The 20,516-nt window shown below is 36.0% G+C and overlaps 1 protein-coding gene and 1 pseudogene across 1 annotated transcript; one reads left to right on the top strand and one right to left on the bottom strand.

Annotated features, from left to right (window-relative positions):
* The first annotated feature begins 4,982 nt into the window (after positions 1–4,982).
* On the top strand, positions 4,983–7,478 carry LOC126728376 (uncharacterized). The gene is made up of 3 exons (XM_050434212.1): positions 4,983–5,239; positions 5,633–7,310; positions 7,409–7,478. Exons 1-2 carry the CDS (start codon positions 4,983–4,985, stop codon positions 7,308–7,310), a joined length of 1,935 nt encoding a protein of 644 aa, XP_050290169.1. The 3' UTR covers positions 7,409–7,478.
* A 1,407-nt stretch (positions 7,479–8,885) lies between these two features.
* LOC126728377 (sulfate transporter 1.3-like) lies at positions 8,886–10,989 on the bottom strand (annotated as a pseudogene).
* Positions 10,990–20,516: the final 9,527 nt, after the last annotated feature.

The following is a 20,516-nucleotide window of genomic DNA, read 5'->3' on the forward strand; positions in this document are numbered from 1 at the left end:
GCTTCTTGTATATTCTTGTCATCTTAGGAAAAAGGAAGAAGAAAATTTAAGAAAATAAGCTGTGAAATGAAGCTGAATATATATTTGAGTAGAAATTGCCCCTTTACATTATTAAAACATTTGATATGACAGTTCATGCACTGCTTCTGTGGCTTATTCTTCTAAAAGTATTATCTTGGTACTAACTGTTAGGTCAAAGTGGAAGTTATATACAAAATTGCATAAAGTTTTGCATTACAATGTTCAACCAATCACATTGGTTCTACCACATTGAATTTATAACTGTGGTAGTACAATTGACACTGCTATTTGATAACATCCATGATTTCTGGGTTAATGGATGTTTTCCTTTGTATGCTTCTGAGAAGTTTGAGGAAACGAAAAATGTGCTCTGCTGCATGGGGGGTTGCTCACTCATACGGCAACAGTTTTAGTCAACATGTAGCTAGTGATAGTAGTGCCCCTTTTGGCAGAAATCTTGTGTTGAGTCTGTTGACCGTGTAAATTGGCCAATGTACTAAACATTGTTAGCATTGAAATACCTGACCACTACATTTTTTTTTTTTTTTAAAATGCAAAATATGAAATGACTGAGATCCATATGAAATCCCAAACCCAGAAATCTATTCAATTTTAAGGTCTTGTAAGCTCAAACTCTAAATTTGGTTAGCAAAGCACTGTCTTTACCTTCATACCATTAAGTGAGTCTAAACAAAGTTGACAATCAATGTATTAAGATTGCTAATTCTAAATTTTTGCTCCTTAATTTCCATGGGTAGAAACATCCAAGATTGTTTCAACCATACAAAACCAAAAGGAAGTTCTTCAAGAGGGCATAGGTTGATTCAAGGGGGGGAAAGATTGAATCAACGAGTTATTATGATTTAGGTTAAAGCTTGATTGATTTAGATTAAGGCATGATTTAAATGTAACGTAGTTTCAGTTTGTTCCCATCAATAGGTAATTAATCATTTTGCTTGGTTGCCTTAAACTGTTCAACATCCCGTAGCTATAGTCATAAGCCACTACCTGTTTCGAAGGAAATGATCCTCTATTTCACAGACTTCACCTCATCTACCTGATTATTGCAAATGACCATAACCAATCATTTCATTCTTCTATTTTATATATATACTAGTCGCTAACCCGTGCGATGCACGGGAATAGATTTTGAATGAGTTTTAGGGAAAAAAATCATTATTTATTATCTTTTAGTTGGAGTAGTAAGCAAAAATGCATAAAATTAAAAAAAAAAATATATATATATATATATATATATATTAAAAGAAATAGCTCAAAGTTTTATTAGTTAGACAGAAGAAAGAAATGTTGTTTTATTTATTAGTTTTTTGTGAGAAGGAATAAGAGACAGAATGTTGAATCTCTAATTTAATTTGTGTTGTATATAGAGGTATATAAAATATATATTGTAATATATATACTAAAAAGGTGCTTATTGAAATGTCATAACTCTTTGTATTAGATATACTAAAAAGTGCCTATTGAATAAAAATGTACTTATTAACTAAAAATATGTTTATTGAATGAAAAGGTACCTATGTAAATAAGTATGGAATGGTGTTTGTAAATCATGCACCTTCCAAAAAGCTTCATTTTTCACTTTTGCAAAAATATACCACTACCCACAAGATTATCTCAAGAGAGTCAAAACTAAATAGAAACACGTTTTGATAATAACTTTGAATTGTTTTGAAGTTACCGCTAATTTTATATATAAATAAATAGATATAAATATTTATTTATGCATTTATGTGTTTATTAGGCAAAACTTAAATAAATTGTTAAAAACTTTAAGATTTAAAATAATTCATATACTTCAATATTATCAATAAAAATTTATGTACAATTATAATAATAATAATTATTATATTATTATTATTATAAACTAAAAAGGCTAAAAGCACTTGCTTCCAGACTATCACTGAAAGCAACAATATAACCTTCCTTATACGTTGATCTTACAAGTATTATATTTATACTATTTAAAAAATAGTTTATAATAATAATAATAAACTAAAAGGCTAAAAGCACAGTTTATATTATTATAAACTAAAAGGCTGAAAAAGTTAAAAAGGAAACCTAAGGCGAAAATGGGTAATTACCCATAAGGATGAAACTATTCAGTTAGTTGGCCCGGTTTTGAAAGTTTTTGGCAAACTAGCAACTCGAGCCTCAGAGGCTCGATTTTGGGCCCAAAATCGAGCCTCTGAGGCTCGGTTTACGTTGTTTAATGTGGCAAAAAATCCACGTGGCGTTTACATGAAACTCGAGTCTCAGAAACTCAAGTTCCACGTAGATGCCACGTGAAACTCGAGTCTCTGAGACTCGGTTTTACTTTAAGTAAACCGAGTCTCAGAGACTCGAGTTTCAAGTAAAAAAACGCGCGCATTTTAACTTTGAAACCGAGTCTCTGAGACTCGAGTTTTAAGGCAAACTAAACTCGAGTCTTAGAGACTCGAGTTTCAAAGCACTCTCATCTCTGCCTATCTGGTCATATCAAGCTGTCTTTGCTGTGCTCTGCTAGTCTATTAGCTGTGTGCTCTGTGCTAGTCTATTACATTGTGCTCTGTGCTAGTGCTGAAGGACTTGAATTATTTGTCCGTTGCTTGTTAGCCTATTAGTCTATTTTGGTGCTTGTGCTAGTCAACAACAACAACAGTCTTTGTTGCAGGTACACGTGAATATAATTTGTCTGTTTTGAGACATATTCAAAAAATATGTTAAACCACAACTTCTCTCAGACTATGTTGAACCACAACTCTCAGACTAAACACAACTCTCACACCTTCAACAACTTGAATCACAAAGCCTCAACAACTCTCACACCTTCAGCAACTTCAATCACAGAACCTCTCTTAAGAACTCTCACAGAGACTGAAACTCTCATACATATTTAGCAGCAAAACATTGCTCCTCTCACTCTCATACAATCTCAGCAGTACATTTGCACATCATTATGTCAAGTAAGGGTCTCCTCACTCTCTAATTAGTTGTTTAGTGTATATAGCTGCTTTAACCATTATTGCTTGCATTGTTTTAGTGTATATGCCATTTCGTAATAAAATATTTGTTTGTATTAGGCAAATATATTTGTTTCCTAATAAGATATTTGTTTGTATTAAAATATGTATATTTGTTTCCTTATAAAAAATACGTATATATATTTATATTTATATTTATATGTATATTTATACAACTATATAATTAAATATTTATATATACATATTTTTATTTATATATTTATAAAACTATATAATTAAATAATTAAATATTTATATAAATATATTTATATTTATACAACTATATATATAAATACTTATATAAATATATTTATATAAATATATAAATATTTAATTATATAGTTTTATAAATAGGCTAAATATAAATATATTTATATAAATGTATTTATATAAATATTTAATTATATAGTTGTAGCTTTTGTTTAGCTGGGAATGTTTTGTGGTTTAAGGTTCTAGTTCTTTGAGATTAATAAGCTTTTTGAGGCTCTCTTAGTTGGATAGTACATGGTATTTGCTTTTTGTTATTTGGGCATAGGTATAAAGGTGTTTATGTATTTGTGGCTGCATACGTTTGGCTTAAAAAAAAAATACGTATATATATTTATATTTATATTTATATTTATATGTATATTTATACAACTATATAATTAAATATTTATATATACATATTTTTATTTATATATTTATAAAACTATATAATTAAATAATTAAATATTTATATAAATATATTTATATTTATACAACTATATATATAAATACTTATATAAATATATTTATATAAATATATAAATATTTAATTATATAGTTGTATAAATAGGCTAAATATAAATATATTTATATAAATGTATTTATATAAATATTTAATTATATAGTTGTATAAATAGGCTAAATATAAATGTATTTATATAAATATTTAATTATATAGTTGTATAAATAGGCTAAATATAAATATATTTATATAAATATTTAATTATGGCTGTTGTATAAATAGGCTAAATATACAAATATATTTATATTTATATATTAAATTAGATGATATGTCTAATTTGATTGATCATGATTATATTCACATTAGTGTTTTTTTTTTTCTTTTTTTGTCTGATGAACCCTGCTCTATGTTATTTCATCAATAGTAGTGTAATAGGGTATGGCATTAATTTAAAATTACTTGAATGATGTTGTTACATAATTGCACTCATTCATTTGCACATCCTCATGACTTTTGTTGTTTGGTTTGATATTTTTATTTATATTTTTGTTAGAGCTGAGTTTCAATTTTGTAAAGAGGGTGAGTTTTGTCTTCAGTTTTTTTATTTGTTTGAGTATGAAATTATAATGATTGAGTGTGTTTGTATGTGATGTGGGGTGAGTATATGCAATTGTTACACTTTTAGAAGTTGCGATTGTTGTACTTTGAGTAGATAGAAAAGGTTTTGTAATTGATGTTAAATCAAAGAGATCAAATATGTCACTAACATAAATTTACTTGGCTCTCTAATAGGTTCACAATCTTTGAAGAATATTGACATAAATGTATACTTCGGTGGACCCCTTTACAATCCTGAAGGGATTGACGGATTTCCATTTAGAGGGGAGGGTATTGAATGCTACTACATGATGTTACGTTGTAAGTTGAAGACGTTGACTGATTTGAAGAGGAAAATAATGGACGAATTGAAATTGAACCCTGCTTGGTATGACATCAAGATTATTTATCGTTACCCACAAGAAGTTCTTCATGAACAGATAAATTACGGGTATATGGCGATTAAAGAAGATAAACATGTAAAGATGATGTTTAATAGGATCCAGAAAATGTCCTAAGTAAATGCTGCTGAGTTGTATGTAAGTTTGGAGGCGAGTGTAGACAACAGTACTGAGGTGGTGCAAGAAACATCTACGGCTTTACAATTTACAACCCTAGATAATGGATGCACTACAATGGGAGGGTATGCAATGGGAGGTTATACGCTCCCATCTCAAGATTATGTTGCAAATACTGGTGAAACCCTCTACTCTCAAGAGACACATTTAGAGGAGGAAGACGAAGACGAAGACGAAGACGAAGATCATGCTGCGAATGATAACATAAATAATGATGATATGGATCAGTACGAAGAGAGGATTGAGCAAGGTGACTTTGAGAACGATGTGGATGAGCATGAAGTCGTTCCTAATTTTGAAGAGGAAAATATGGAGTACCATGATGAAGGTGATGCAGATGATGATGATATTGGTGTCCAGCATGATACAGATACGACCGTTGGCTACAGAGCTCCTGCGGACTCATTCTACGCAAATACTTGGGAAGATATGGTTGATCCTTCACTTCTTCAGATACCATTTCTTTGTACTTGGCAAGATGGGATGCATTTTTGTAAAGGGTTGACTTTTGCAAATAAAGCTGCGGTGAAGCGTGCATTGATAATATACGCAGTAAAGGATAATAGAAATTTCTCCATCCAAAGGTCGAGCACAACTCAATTGTGCGCCGCATGTGTTGACGACAACTGCAAGTGGTACGTTGGGGCATACATGAAGTCTAAATTGAATGGTCTGTGGATGGTCACGTCTTATGTGGGTCCACACAGTTGTATACCCTTTGGGTTGCGAAGAGACGGTAGAATGATGGATTCTAATTTTGTTGCATCAGAAATTGTGGGAAGATTGCGAAAAAAGCACACTGCTACTATTGATGAGCTTTGGGAGATCATACGTACTAAGTATGATCATGAGCTTTCTTACTATAAAGTATGGGACGCAAAACAGAAGGCAATTGCTAAGATTTTTGGGGATTGGGAGGAGTCTTACCAAAGGTTGCGAAAGTTGTTGTTGGCATACTTGGATCAGGATTCGGGTACCCAGTATAGCTATCACACCATACCTAAGCCATTAGAAGGTACTACGTTACTGCGCTATGTATATTGGGCATTCGCTCCATGCATTGCTGCATTCCAGTATTGCAGGCCAGTGATCAGTATTGATGGAACTCATTTATATGGTAAATACAAAGGGGTATTGATGATTGCAATGGCAACAGATGCTAATCAAAAGGTTTTGCCTATCGCCTTTGCTGTTGTGGATAAGGAGTCAGGGGCTAGTTGGGGGTGGTTTTTAGAGTGTCTCAGGACTTCGATAGAGCGTGTTATTGAAAACAAGGACATTTGCATTATTTCTGACCGACATAAAGGTATCAAATGCGCCATTCGAGAGTGGCCTAGAGGGCTAGACGGAAGAGAACAGGTATATCATCGATATTGCCTTCGACATGTTGCTAGCAACTTCAACACACACTTTGATAACCCGACTCTAAAGGCATTGGCCTTGAAAGCTGGATATGCGACTCATGATGCTAAATTTGTGTCCATAATGCAAACCATTAAAGAGGCCGAGATTAATTTACTGAGGGGTGTAGACCCTACTGATCGCCGGATTATACGTTATATGCCATACACATATCTAATGAGTGAGGATGTAGACAAATGGACCCAGTCACATGATGGTGGAAGACGTTACGGGGCAATGACAACCAATATCTTTGAGTGCTTTAATGGGGTTCTTAAAGGTGCCCGCGGTTTGCCCATTGCTGCAATGGTTGAGTTCACTTTTTTTAAACTTGTTGCATATTTCCACGATCGACATAAACAAATTACTTCTGATCTCTCTCGAGGTAAGGTGTGGAGTGATTATGCAATGGAGATCTATAACAAAAATGAGCAGAAAATTGCAGGACACACTCTGAGGAATTATAATCATGCAGAGGGTATATATCAAGTGGTTACCCCGTATAACGACCATAGAGCTGGAGGGGGAAATCACAGTCATGATGTGCGCATATTTGATAGAACATGTGGTTGTGGAAAGTGGCAAAACTTGAAGATCCCTTGTTCACATGCAATTAAAGTTCTTAAAGGTCTGCATCTCGATGCGCCCAGCTATATTGACCCATGTTACAGTCTGAACAACGCCATTCTCACATATTCACATAATTTTGTGGTGCCAAAGTCAGAGTCATTATGGACAGACGTTCGCGGACCACGGTGGGTGCCTGACCCACAATTGTTGCGGGCCAAAGGTCGTCCTACGATGTCAAGAATAAGGAATGAAATGGATGGGGTACGGCGAGAACGGGGAAGCCGGAGGGAAGATCCGGAGTTGAGGGAGATTCAACCGAGGCAACGATGTAGAGTGTGTCATCAAGAGGGGCATAACCGTAGATGCTGTCCCAATTCCCATGGGGCTTCGACAAGTGGTAGTGCTATGAACTAGGCAAGTGCCGTCACTGTTTTTATATAATATACTCAGAATGTCATTTGGTTTTTGTTCTTTGCATTTGGAAACTAATAACCGTATTTAATGTTTGTCAGGCAAGCGGAGACTTGATTTTCGTAAGTGACATTGTACGTGGGACTTGTCGTGATCTTCTGTATGGACAAGTTAGGTGATTATGTAGAGTATGTTGTATCAGTATGGACAAGTGTTAGGTGAATATGTATAATATGTTATATCAGTATGGAGCTTCCGCTAGGCGAATATGTAGACTATGTTGTATTAACTTAGTTGTTATTTTGTTTATTGTTGTAAATTACGGATAATTGAACTATTTGCTATCCATTTTACTCGTTACATTAGTTGCGTGATGCAGCTTTTTCCTATAAAACGAACAATGATATTACTTTGTCCAACAATAATTTTATTGAATAGTTACTGTTTTAATCTGGTTGTAGAACTTTAATGTATGCTCCGTTCGCGTATCACAGCGTATGTAGTTGTTTGATGTGTTCTGGACCCTGGAAAATTTGCTGCAGGGGGATAAAATTAATTCTGGTCCATGCACCTGCGGCAAAAAAAAAAAAAAAATCCCAGTGGAACTCGAGTATCTTATACTCGATTTCCATAAATAGAAATCGAGTATAAAATACTCGAGTTCTACTGGGAATTTTTTCCTTTACTGTTGCCCCAATTTGGTGACCTGCGGCCAAAAAAGAAAAAAAAATTCCCAGTGGAACTCGAGTATCTTATACTCGGTTTCCTTAAATAGAAATCGAGCCTCTAAGACTCGATTTCCATTTATAGAAACCGAGTATAAAATACTCGAGTTCTACTGGGAATTTTCCTTTATGTAGCCCCAATTTGGTGACCTGCGGCCAAAAAAGGGAAAAAAAATTCCCAGTGGAACTCGAGTATCTTATACTCGGTTTCCATAAATAGAAATCGAGTCTTTAAGACTCGATTTCCATTTATAGAAACCGAGTATAAAATACTCGAGTTCTACTGGGAATTTTTCTTTAATGCCATTTGGTGACCTGCGGCCAAAAAAGGGAAAAAAAATTCCCAGTGGAACTCGAGTATCTTATACTCGGTTTCCATAAATAGAAATCGAGTCTTAAAGACTCGATTTCTATTTATGGAAACCGAGTATAAGATACTCGAGTTCCACTGGGAATTTTTTTTCCCTTTTTTGGCCGCAGGTCACCAAATTGGGGCTACATAAAGGAAAATTCCCAGTAGAACTCGAGTATTTTATACTCGGTTTCTATAAATGGAAATCGAGTCTTAGAGACTCGATTTCTATTTAAGGAAACCGAGTATAAGATACTCGAGTTCCATTGGGAATTTTTTTTTCTTTTTTGGCCGCAGGTCACCAAATTGGGGCAACAGTAAAGGAAAAAATTCCCAGTAGAACTCGAGTATTTTATACTCGATTTCTATTTATGGAAATCGAGTATAAGATACTCGAGTTCCACTGGGATTTTTTTTTTTTTTTTTGCCGCAGGTGCATGGACCAGAATTAATTTTATCCCCTTGCAGCAAATTTTCCAGGGTCCAGAACACATCAAACAACTACATACGCTGTGATACGCGAACGGAGCATACATTAAAGTTCTACAACCAGATTAAAACAGTAACTATTCAATAAAATTATTGTTGGACAAAGTAATATCATTGTTCGTTTTATAGGAAAAAGCTGCATCACGCAACTAATGTAATTGGAGTTGGAAAAGTAAATTGCAGAATCAACTCTCACAATCAGAATGCCTGGAATTTTAGTTGCTTCTGGATATTGTAGGATATTTCTGTACACAGAGGTCCCAGGGAGCTTTCCCAGAATTGCTGTCCTTGGCCTGGTAACTTGTAAGAGGATTTTAGTAAAGGATATACTGACCTGCAACAACACAGTAAGAAAAAAAATTAAATCACTTAAGACGAATCACATTTATTTGACATTTAGGAATTCAAGATGGTAGATATCTCAATACTTACAGCAATTAAGAGGCCTATCTCGACAGATACAAAAATTACACCAAAGAAAGCTCCCATACAAGCAACAAAATCAAATTTATCAATCTGCCATATCAGAATTGCTGCCTGAATGTCAATTAGGCTGATCACAGCATTTATGATGATGGCAGCAAGAATGGCATTCGGTGTATATTTAAAAAGAGGCGTGATGAATAGCAACGTTAGTAATACAACAATGGACATCACAATGTTAGAGACTGCAGTTTGGCAGCCCGCCATGTAATTCACAGCTGACCGAGAGAATGAACCTGCAAGTAATGAGCAGTTATAGTCATCATAAGAGAATAGCAATCATCTCCAGGATACTTAGTCGCATATAATTCTACATATTAGGTCATTTAGGACTCCATACTTCCATGTCTCAGGGAGCAACATATATAACGATCTGGAAATTAAAGTTCAGATTCTTTTGCCCAGTTTTATGTATATATATTACCCACCTTAAGTGTCATGATAAGAGCAATAGGTTTAAAATAGTTTGTTGTTACAAAAACAAAGAACTGTAGGATTTAAATCTTGTCAGACATGAATCTTATTCGCATCCCACCATTCAACCAGTATCATCATTTGACTTAATTTGTGCCCCAATCTCACCTGTTGCCACATAGCAGGAAGTCATCGAACCAACAACATTCATTGCTCCTAGTGCCACCATTTCTTTGTTTCCATCAATTTGATAGTCCTTCATAGCTGCAAATGTTCTTCCAATTGCTACGGCTTCCTGATAAAATTGCCCCATGAAGAGATAGATAAGAAATTGGCTTAGATACAACTGAAGATTATATTCTTTTGATATGAATATATGGGTTACACAATGGCTCACCGTCAATGCAACCATACCAGCCACAACACCAATCGTAAAACCTTTGCCGAGATATTCTCCATGGAAATATATATCATTCACTGATGAAGGATTGATTCCTTTTTCTATATGTCTCACCTTTACATATCAATAAAACTGTTAGTGTTGTTGCTGTTGCCATTTCTACTATTTTCATTCCTTCCAATGATAAAGATTGTTACTACAACTATTTGTCATTAAAAAAAAAAACAGGAGAAGAAGAATGATGAGAAATGCTTACAATTGCAACACCTTTCTTTTCTGCATGGGTAATAAACACAAAAAATTCTGTCCAGAATAACGGATATCAATGGGGCAATTGCAGGCACCCAGAAGAGCTTCTTATTCCTTTTACCCTGCTGACGAAATATGTGAGAATCAGAAAAAAAAAATCACAAAAATTAAATATTTTATGTAAATAGTGTAGAATTAGGAGCTCTTACTAGGAATTTAGCAAATAGAAGAAAACATAAAAAGACCGCTCCAATCAGTATAGTCTGCCAGTTCCACTGCAAGATGTTGTAAAATAAGTTTCAGTAACTTGGCTTGAAGTTGTTTTTGCTTTGAGACTCTTAATGTTGCAGATTTTTTAGAAGAAAATAATAAAGGAGGATAAAGCGAACAAAAATAACTGACATATGAGATAGAGAAAAGTGAGATCTTACTCCACCATTGACTGAGCTAAACACTGAGCGCAAAACAGAGATAATATCAGAATTCTTTGTGAAATCTTTTATGCACAACATCTCACAAGACCTCCCTATCAATAATTTCCAGCATAAGCTTAGATACTCCAAAGGCCATATCTTCACGTTGACACAATAAAAAAGACCCAGTTTCAAGAATATATTAATTGGTTGACTCAATATGAATACTTAGAAAGGGAAAACAAATCACAATGTATGTTTCTGTATGTGAACAATTTCAAGGATGAACTTAATGAAATTCCCACCCAGATAATAACATCTAACCCATCTTGAAAAATACCATGATATGAAACTTAGAGACATAAATTCATACTCGCTAATATTAAAATAAAAACTAACATGACTTAGAGTTATACACACACACAAACATTGAAATTTTTAGAGGTTTGGCCAAAAAAAAAGAGCTGCACCTCCCCACTTCCAAAAGAGCTGGCCCCCCAAGGTCACAACAAATATTTAGGGATTTATTTTCAAAGTTAAAATGAAACTATTCTCTCAGAGAAAGAGAGATACAGCTACACTATTGCACCCCTTATTTCTCACTAAATCAACTAACGCCCGTGGTGCCAAGGAGCCAATGAATTTTTTATTGAAAATTTAGTAATTATATTGAAAAGGAAATTGCTTTCACTACAAAGGTAAATTTTATGCTATGACAAATCATCGTTAAGCACGACTTTGAAAGGAGATGTTAACTTCTTTTTTGGATATTAGATTCACATATTTATAGCAAACTAGACAATATATGTATATTTATTAGAGTTTTGGAAGATTATAAATCCTTTTCACGCATTAATTTGTAAATGTATATGGCAAAGTTGAAATCTTTTTATACACTGTACGAGTTATGACTTACAAGCAACTTAATTAATGTTTAAGCACTTAAATCAATGCTCATTCATGTGAGTGAACAAGCATGTCAATAAATATTAAAGTGTCATTTTACATACTGCTACTAGTACTATTTTCCAGCAATAAAATCTATTCAACACTTTTACAAGATTCCCCTTCAAGATATTTGTAGACAAATTTTTTTAACTGTCAAGTGTAACAGCATACCTCTGGAGAAGTCGTTGGTGATCCAAAGTTGCATCATTAAAGTCAGGGATGAAGGTATTTATTCGTGGGACATGCTGGAATTTCAAGAAGTTAAAAGCAAAGAAAAATTACTAAGGGAATTTTGTTTCATTGAATAAGAAGTGCTCCACATCAAAGAAGCAATGAATAATCAGAGAAGTCGAGGATTTATTCTACAACAATCAGATCATGTAAAACATGATGCAGGATAATAATTTTCTGAGAATAAATTATTATATCTAACCAAAGTCCATAAGATTAGAAGGGAGGGGGGAATTAAGCAGAAAAATATAAGAGAGTAAATTGAATTGAAAATGACAAAACATAAGAAATAAATCTTCTCCATTATACTCTTTTTTCTTTTCATTTTTAATTTCTATAGGAATTATGAAAAAGATTTTGAATTCATTACTGAACTAAGCTCTAGATACATATCTACAAAAAGGAGTAGTTTTAGTCTTACTATGGGGTCAATTATGTAGTGTATGCAAAATGCGACGCCCGTCTATCACAACCAGTGCCCAAAAGGAGTAGTTTTAGTCTTACTATGGGGTCTCCTAATTGAAATGTAGTTGATCAGGCCTAAAATCTTCAACATGGCCCCATTTTGACATAAACCTCTATTCAAATCTTACTGCAATCTATTGGCTAATTTGTTTTACAGAAAATCTTCTAAGAATTTGTATGGACCAGAATTACAAACAAAAGAAACAATCAAAGAACACTTTCACATAGCTAAAAGGGTATCCAATTTGTTGAGAGAAGAGGTGCAAGTTGTCAATGTATACCAATACAATGCCTTGTTCTACACTATTAATCCAACAAACATTTTCGTTCCACAATATTTCAGAACTACTAGTATCATTTTTGATTGACACTGACACCCAAAAAACAGCATCCAAGCATTTTTAACTTTAATTTAGCATCATAGAAAATATGCTATTCCCTAAATGGATTAAAAATATTAAAACTTTAAATTTCCTAAACGTCCAAGAATCAATCATGCCCCTTTGGAATACCCTAAAGGCTGAACCAACAAAACTATCTTAATCAGCTAAAATTGATAAATATTAGTATTACCCAAATATCAATTCTAAGAGTACATAGTAGAATCATAAACATCTTACGAAATGAATCAAAAGTCAGATATAAACATAAATATTTTCTTTTGTTGCAGTTGGGTACCTTGCAAATTGCATGTTTGTGTAAAGAATAAAGGCTAATGAACATGGAGTATTACCTAAACCATCACACTAAGAACCATATCCTTGTTGGAATATCTACCTCCAGCTAATCGGATTATTTGAGGCATTCACCTAGTTCCAATAATGTACGTTCAAACCATATTGAAAACAAAAATAATGTTATTGAAAAGTGAAAAGAGAAATAATAATGGAATAAAGTGTGTTGTTTCACATTAAGCTTTCATATACCTTTTTTGAATCTTACGTCGTCTCGTATAATGCGGAGGAGGTCTTGCATGTCCTTCGTCAGATGCCTCGGGCCCAACATTGTGTCCATGTTTGTGCCCCCCTGTCCCACACGGAGGTGCCTTTGATATGCGTTTAGGCCGACCTTCAGCCTCTGTAGGTAACCCAACCGCCTGCTCAGCCTGAACATGGGGTGGGTCAATGGCTGAAGAAGGGGTACTAAATGAACTATGGGAGGGTGGCTCCTGCTGCATGTCAGGTGGGGTACCCAGGTCAAAGGATGGAATGGGTGACAGCTGAAGAAATGACTGTGGGGTGGGTGGACGGACGTCAGAGCCAGAACAAGGAAGTGGGGTGGGTGGAGGGATGGTGGGGCAAGGAGATGGATCCCCGGTGGGTGAAGGTATGGTGGGCGTAGGGGCTGGATGTGGGCTAGGTGAAGGGATGGTGGGCGTAGGGGCTGGATGTGGGCTAGGTGAAGGGATGGTGGGCGTAGGAGCTGAATGTGGGTTGGGTGAAGGGATGGTGACGGTAGGGGATGGATGTGGGGTGGATGAAGGGATGGTGGGGCTGGCGGATGCATGTGGGGTGGATGCAGAGGGATCGGGGGTAGGGAGAAGCTGAGGGGTAGCAACAGGCGGACGGGATTGACATCCGGCCGGAGCTGTGCTCGTGCTTGGGCCGGTAGGCATAGCTGCCTCCTCAATCGGGGCCTCAGGGATAGGAGGTTGGACACGTGACATCGCCTGCACTGCCGTCAGCACCTCAGTAATGTCATTGTGGTCCTCCGTGCCCACTGGATGACGCCTCAACAAACGGACGTATCCTTCAATCTGCACATGAAAAGACCACACATATTAGACCTGCAATACGAAATCAACAATGCGAATTGATAATAAAATAAATGTTGGTTCTGCTACTAAAAATTGCAAATTAAAGGGAGATGAAGTGCTAAGCAAAAAATACACGAGGCAAACATCATGCTCTCTAAACAGTGGTTTCATGGTAAGAAACACGGTAACTTGGGTTAGAAATAGAGAAGTTACCAGCAGAGTCACTACAGCACCAGGCCTATCGATGAACCTCCGAGTCACCCTTTTGAACCAGTCGTGGTACTCGTGCTCTGGAGGCATATCACCAAGCACTGCTTCACAACGCCGATAAACGCGATTACCCCGCTCAAGGATATGCACAGCATGTTTCTGCATCCAATTAACACCGATCTTCCCCCTCAAATCAATGCCATGAAGCACTCTGTCAGTGTTAACAGCTTCGGGAATTTCTTGGATCATCCCGAATTGACGAACAACACGATCCGGTGTATGTTTCTCTACTAGGTGGAAACATACAAGCGGCACCGTTGCCGTCCATACGGCCCTCCCTGCAACACACCACGGCGGGAGGTCATCAAAATGAGCTTCATATGGCTGCCACACCACCTACAATAGCCAAAAAAAAGTACACAACACATTAGCGAACAATGTTTATATTTCAAAGTTCACAAAACCTATATGGATGTTCGTAAAAGCGTAAAAGAAGGCATTTTCATACCTGGTCTGGCAACATGGAAGCTAGTTGCTCGCGATACCTATCCCTGAAAATGTGGGCGGGCCTATTTTTCTTGTTTGGGACCCACAACCACCTACAATCAAGAAGAATGGATCAATAAGTACTGAGATAATCTTAAAACTATAATGTAATCACAGATATTAAATATCAATATAATACTAAAAGCTGAAACGTAGCAATTAATGTTAATTGGATGTTAAAACTAAGATATTAAACTAATTAATAATATCAATATCAATATAAAACTTATGAGTCTGTTAAAACTAAGATAATGTAATCACATATAACTACTGAGATAATCTTAAAGATATTAAACTAATTAATAATATCACTGGAATAAGAAACGGCCCTTTTAAAAGACAAAGCACAAACCAGCTATATTGAAAGTCACAAAATTATAGTAGATTAACATAAAATTCTACATTGGACCTCGGTTTAAAATGTTGTTATGTTGACATAAAAAATTGCTAGAAGCCTTTAAAATCAATAAATAAAATCAAGTTACATGATTGTGGAGTGGGTAATGATCAATCCGGAATGATAAGTGTTATTGGACCCCAATGTTTCTGTGTAGTTCATGATTGGGATGAAACAAAGGAGAAAAATAAAGATTTCGGTGGCTGTGAACAGAAAAATAAAGAAAAAGAGACTCGTGGCTGTCATCATTCTTTTAAAATTCACTCTCTCTATGAGTGTTACTGATTACAATAAAGCCTTTATAAATAACCTAAAGAGACTAGGACTTCAAATAGCAAATAAAAATACTCAAGAAGAAGTTAGAACCAAATAGAAAAAGAACTCAAAACATAATATAAGACTCGTGCTTTGGTGAAGACAGTATGTTATAGCAGTATGAGGTAGAGACTTACTTCAGGGATAGTGGACCACGTACTGGAGGACCGTAAGCACCCACTGGCGGGCCTCGCTCAACTATCGGGCACAAATAGGGGAACCTGGCCCATGCCCAGTACTGGAGCAACAGCAAGCACCCACCAATCTGACTGGTGTCCTCGCTTGCCCTGCATAGCTCTCGATACAACCATGCAAGGCAAGCACTTCCCCAACTGTACCTCCGTGGGTTGTGAAGGTCTTCCAACTGCTGCACCCACATTAGATGCACCCTATCGCCGGATTTGTCCATGAATATTGTGTCCCCCAATAGCGCTAGGATGTAGCATCGTGCGTACTTATGCAGCTGATCCTCTTCAGCATCAGGCGGCAATGGGTTAGCAACTTCCTCCAAAAGGCGGTTGATGAGAATCCTCTGCCCATCAAGTTGCTTATGGTTGTTTTGAGTTACAGGTCGAAAGCCAAGGAAGTCCCGGCACACATCCACCCAAGTTTTTTGTGTGCTCCCTGTTATAGCCTCACCATCAACAGGAAGCCCGAGAAGAACCTCCACATCCTGCAATGTGATGGTCACCTCACCATGTGGCATGTGAAAGGTGTGAGTCTCGGGCCGCCATCGCTCCACTAAGGCCGTTATGAGGCCATTGTCAATCTCTCTACCCGGGACCCACAGGAGTCCCTCCAAACCAACTGTGGTGATGATGTTCCTCACTCGGTCGTCCACCATTGGAGGTTGCTTGGAGAACTCTGAACTACGACTACGGCAGGTAATGGACCCTGGGTCCTGCACATAACATCTCGTTATGGATTAATATAGTATATGCAAATACGTGTACATTGTATGGATTAAATGCATGTGCACAAGTAAATATTTAGTTGAGTGTTTTACCCGCCCATTCCAAATAGCTTCGGACCGATGCGTCGCCTGCTGTGACAACACCGAGTCGTCAATGGGTCCAGGCTGTGTATAGTCAATGCGTCCAGCATTTGCAGCAGCCATACTGAAGAAGAATGATAAGCAGTTAGTTTCAAAATTGAACACACAATATGCTTAAATATATAGGTATGAGTTTAGAGCAACTAAAGCCAATTTGTACAATGAGAATTCAGTAAAAGATGAAAGAGTAAACCAAAAGAGACCAATATGAACACAAAGCTTTTTAGACTTAGGATTTTATTTTTAAGGTTACAGTTTTGAACACACGCAGTTTTTTTATTTATTTTTATTTTTTGGAAGAAGATCACACACAGAATAATGCTTAGTTACAAATACCACAATACAATGAAGGGCTTTGATAAACTTACTATCAAACATGAGATTAAAGGGTAATTTAGGAACATAAAAAAAGAAAAAGAAAAAAGAAACTAATGTATTAAATAGTATTGATTGATTTCATATCAACAAGTAAATAAATTAATTTTTGAATGAAAGAAACAATTTTTTTTATATCGATTTTATTACAAAATGCTTACAAATTGACATGATAATTCTTCTCAAAAAAAAAAAAATGACATCATAATTATAGAATTGCATATTTTTTATATATTACCCATGCAAAACTATGACTCTGAAAGCTGGCCTATGCTGTATTGCTAATATAGATTGATGCTCATCTATTGTATTTTGTATTTCTTCTTCTTGCTACTTGGGCAAATCACAGGATGGACAGTATCTTCGACCGTCAGACCCTGCCTATGAGCAAGTACTGGATTCCTTAGCCATGATTGCACGCCATACACCTGTACCTCTTCTAGAAGCTCTTCTCAGATGGAGAGAAAGGTGGGCCAAATCCCCATTTTTTTTCCCTTGGTTTTCTTATATTGCTAATACAGTCCATGTTGCTTACTTTTATTTTGTATATAATCAAAGGACAAGAGTGACATTTGACCTTTCCCCTTCTTCCTTCTTTTAACTCCTTTCTCAATGAACCTAATCTCCACTCCCCGCTACACACTACTCCTTGTGATTCACTCTCTTGGTGAATCTAATTTGAAATTTTATTATTAGTTTATTCTTTACACAAGTAGATGAAATGGAAATCTCAAATATGTTGTAGGTAAATGACCCAATGTACAGCCCAATCACATTTTCAATCAATATTGACTCATTTTTACTCAATATGACCTTTAAGCCAAGTGCACTCTCTTGGCGACCTCCATTTGATGTCATTTGTTGATTTTATTGACTCTCTTTCCTTGCGATTGTATTCTTTGAAAAGGGATTGTTCCCATCTTATTATGTGTCTTTATCTTTTCCTCTTCTATAAAATTTTTTTATTATCAGAAAAATAAAGATCTTTAAGCTTGTTACTACTTCAAAGCAAAGGATAAAACTTCGTAGAATCGTATTCATAGGTAATCAGGATGTTGAGAATTTCCTCACAAAACAGTTCAATGTCATCTGTGAAAATGAAATATGAGATCTTCATAATCCCCATGTTTTGACCTCCTACATTAAACCCAACAATAAAACCAATTTCTACGTCCAATTCACACTACTCATGGGTTAGTAGTTTGAAACGCCGCTAGAGTAGTAGGTTGGGATTCCTTATGTCAATTTGTTGGCTTTGGGATTGGAGATGGCAGAAGAGTTAGATTTTGGAATGATATTTGGTGTGGTGAGTCCCTTTTAAATAATATAGCATCACATTTTCTCTTGTCGATTGGTGTTGCATGAGGAAGGGTAGTGGGTTACTGTGGATCTCTTATTGCTGCATTGTGCAGTTGGCCATAAACTGTGGTCTATTGTCTTCTCTATTTAGGAGTTATTGTGGATTATGTAGTGTGGATGCCAAATTTGACCTATTAATGCTGATTGATTTTGTTGGATTTGATTGATGTTGATTGATACTATTTGATTGATTTGATTCTATTTTATTTTATTTCTCATATCTCTTATGTAATCCTGTTATGAGGTTTTTTTTCCCAATGTCTAATGTGATTTTGGGAGCTGTTTTAAAGGGTTGAAAATTCACTATTGTAGATAGTTGGTTCTAGATTAATGAAATTGGGTTGGAAGTTTTCTTCTAGTGCCTTGTGGTGATTCCAAGCTAACCCATTACTTGGTGTTGGTTCCAAGCAACCTTTAGGTAGTAATTACTAGTTTTTATTTTCCTCAAACCCTAGGTAGTGATTAATAGTTTCTATTTTTCTATTTTCATCCTTGGTAGTGATTCCTAGGTTCTATAAATTTTGTTCTTTTTGTTTCCTCCAACTCTAAGTTCCCTTTTAAGATTTTATTGTCCTTCTGTTTTGGTACGTGTGGTATCTGAGCAAACCACGATCTAGTCTCTAGGAAAGTCAAGAAAGCCACCATAATTGCTACCCTCCTCAATTGACCATCACAAGTTCACAACATAGTCAACCTCCAAAACCTCAAATCCCTTAATCAAAACTAAATCTAATCCATCTATTTAAACTAATTAAACAAAACCATTCCTAACCGAAAAACCTAAATCATAACCAATCAACCAAAATACATAATTGAAAAAAGACTATGTAATTTGTTTCTTCAATAGCAAACTACTAAGTGCTTTTTTATATGCATATAATTTAGTAATTTGTAATGGTACGCAAATCAGCAACAATGTATTTTGCTATAATCCTAATCAGCAATAACAATCTAACCTGAAGGCAGAAATTTGGAAACTCTTAAGGATGGCAGCAACAATATGCACTATCCAAGCAACAATGTCATCTGCACTCACCAAATCCAAACCCAAATTTCATAAAAATCATAAAATAAAAATTAAATAAAGTATCTACCGCAAAATCCAAACCCAAATTTCACAAAAATCAAAACTGAAAATTAAATAAATAACCTAGATGTTAAGTATCCAAATCCAAACCCAAAATTTCACATTAATCAAAACAAAAAATCATATAAATAACTTACCAACCAAAATCGGAATGGGTATGGGTATGGGTATGGGTATGGTGAGGAAAAATGAATCAGTATGGGGGTGGTAATGAGAGAGAGGGAGAAAAGGAGAAAGGATCTCCTAGTGAGGGAGAGAGAGATCGATGAGGAGAGGAGCCGATGGCTGGGCTCAGCCTCGTCGGTGTCGTCGCTGGGCTGGGCTGGGCTCTGCTCGTCGACGCCGGCGGAGTTCTGTGTGTGTGTGGGAAATGAGAGAGTTTTGTGAGAGATAGAGAGAAATGAGAGAGTTTTGTGAGTGTGGGAAATGAAAATGTAAGACTGAGGGTGAGAGAGTGAGAGCGCTCTGGTTTGTGTGAGAGTGAGAGGGTGTGAGCGTGAGTGTGAGTGAAAGTGAGACACAATAGACGAAGACGTTAATTTTGAAAAACCCCAATTGGAAACCGAGTCTCTAAGACTCGATTTCCGGTTGGAATACACGTGGAAATCGAGTCTAAGAGACTCGATTTCCATGTCAATGCCAGATGGCAACTCTGCCACATCAGACGTGGTCAAAGCTTGTAAACCGAGCCTCAGAGGCTCGATTTAGGGGCCCAAAATCGAGCCTCTGAGGCTCGAGTTGCTAGTTTGCCAATAACTTTCAAAACCGGGCCAACTAACTGAATAGTTTTATCCTTATGGGTAATTACCCATTTTCGCCGAAACCTAAAGGTCCTAAACTACACATCTGGGTAAAGCAACAGCTGCAACACGAAGAGGAACAAAAAAAAAAAGAAAGAAGAAGAAGAACGGCAGGACGATGTCAAGGTTTCGGTACAAAAA

Source organism: Quercus robur, chromosome 5 (genome assembly GCF_932294415.1).
Source record: "Quercus robur chromosome 5, dhQueRobu3.1, whole genome shotgun sequence".
NCBI lineage: Eukaryota > Viridiplantae > Streptophyta > Magnoliopsida > Fagales > Fagaceae > Quercus > Quercus robur.

Coding starts and splice junctions, on each gene's coding strand:
- LOC126728376 (XM_050434212.1), top strand. CDS start 4,983: ATGGGAGGGTATGCAATGGGAGGTTATACGCTCCCATCTCAAGATTAT. Junction 5,240..5,632: donor TTTGAAGAGGAAAATATGGA/GTACCATGATGA, acceptor GGGTCCACACAG/TTGTATACCCTTTGGGTTGC.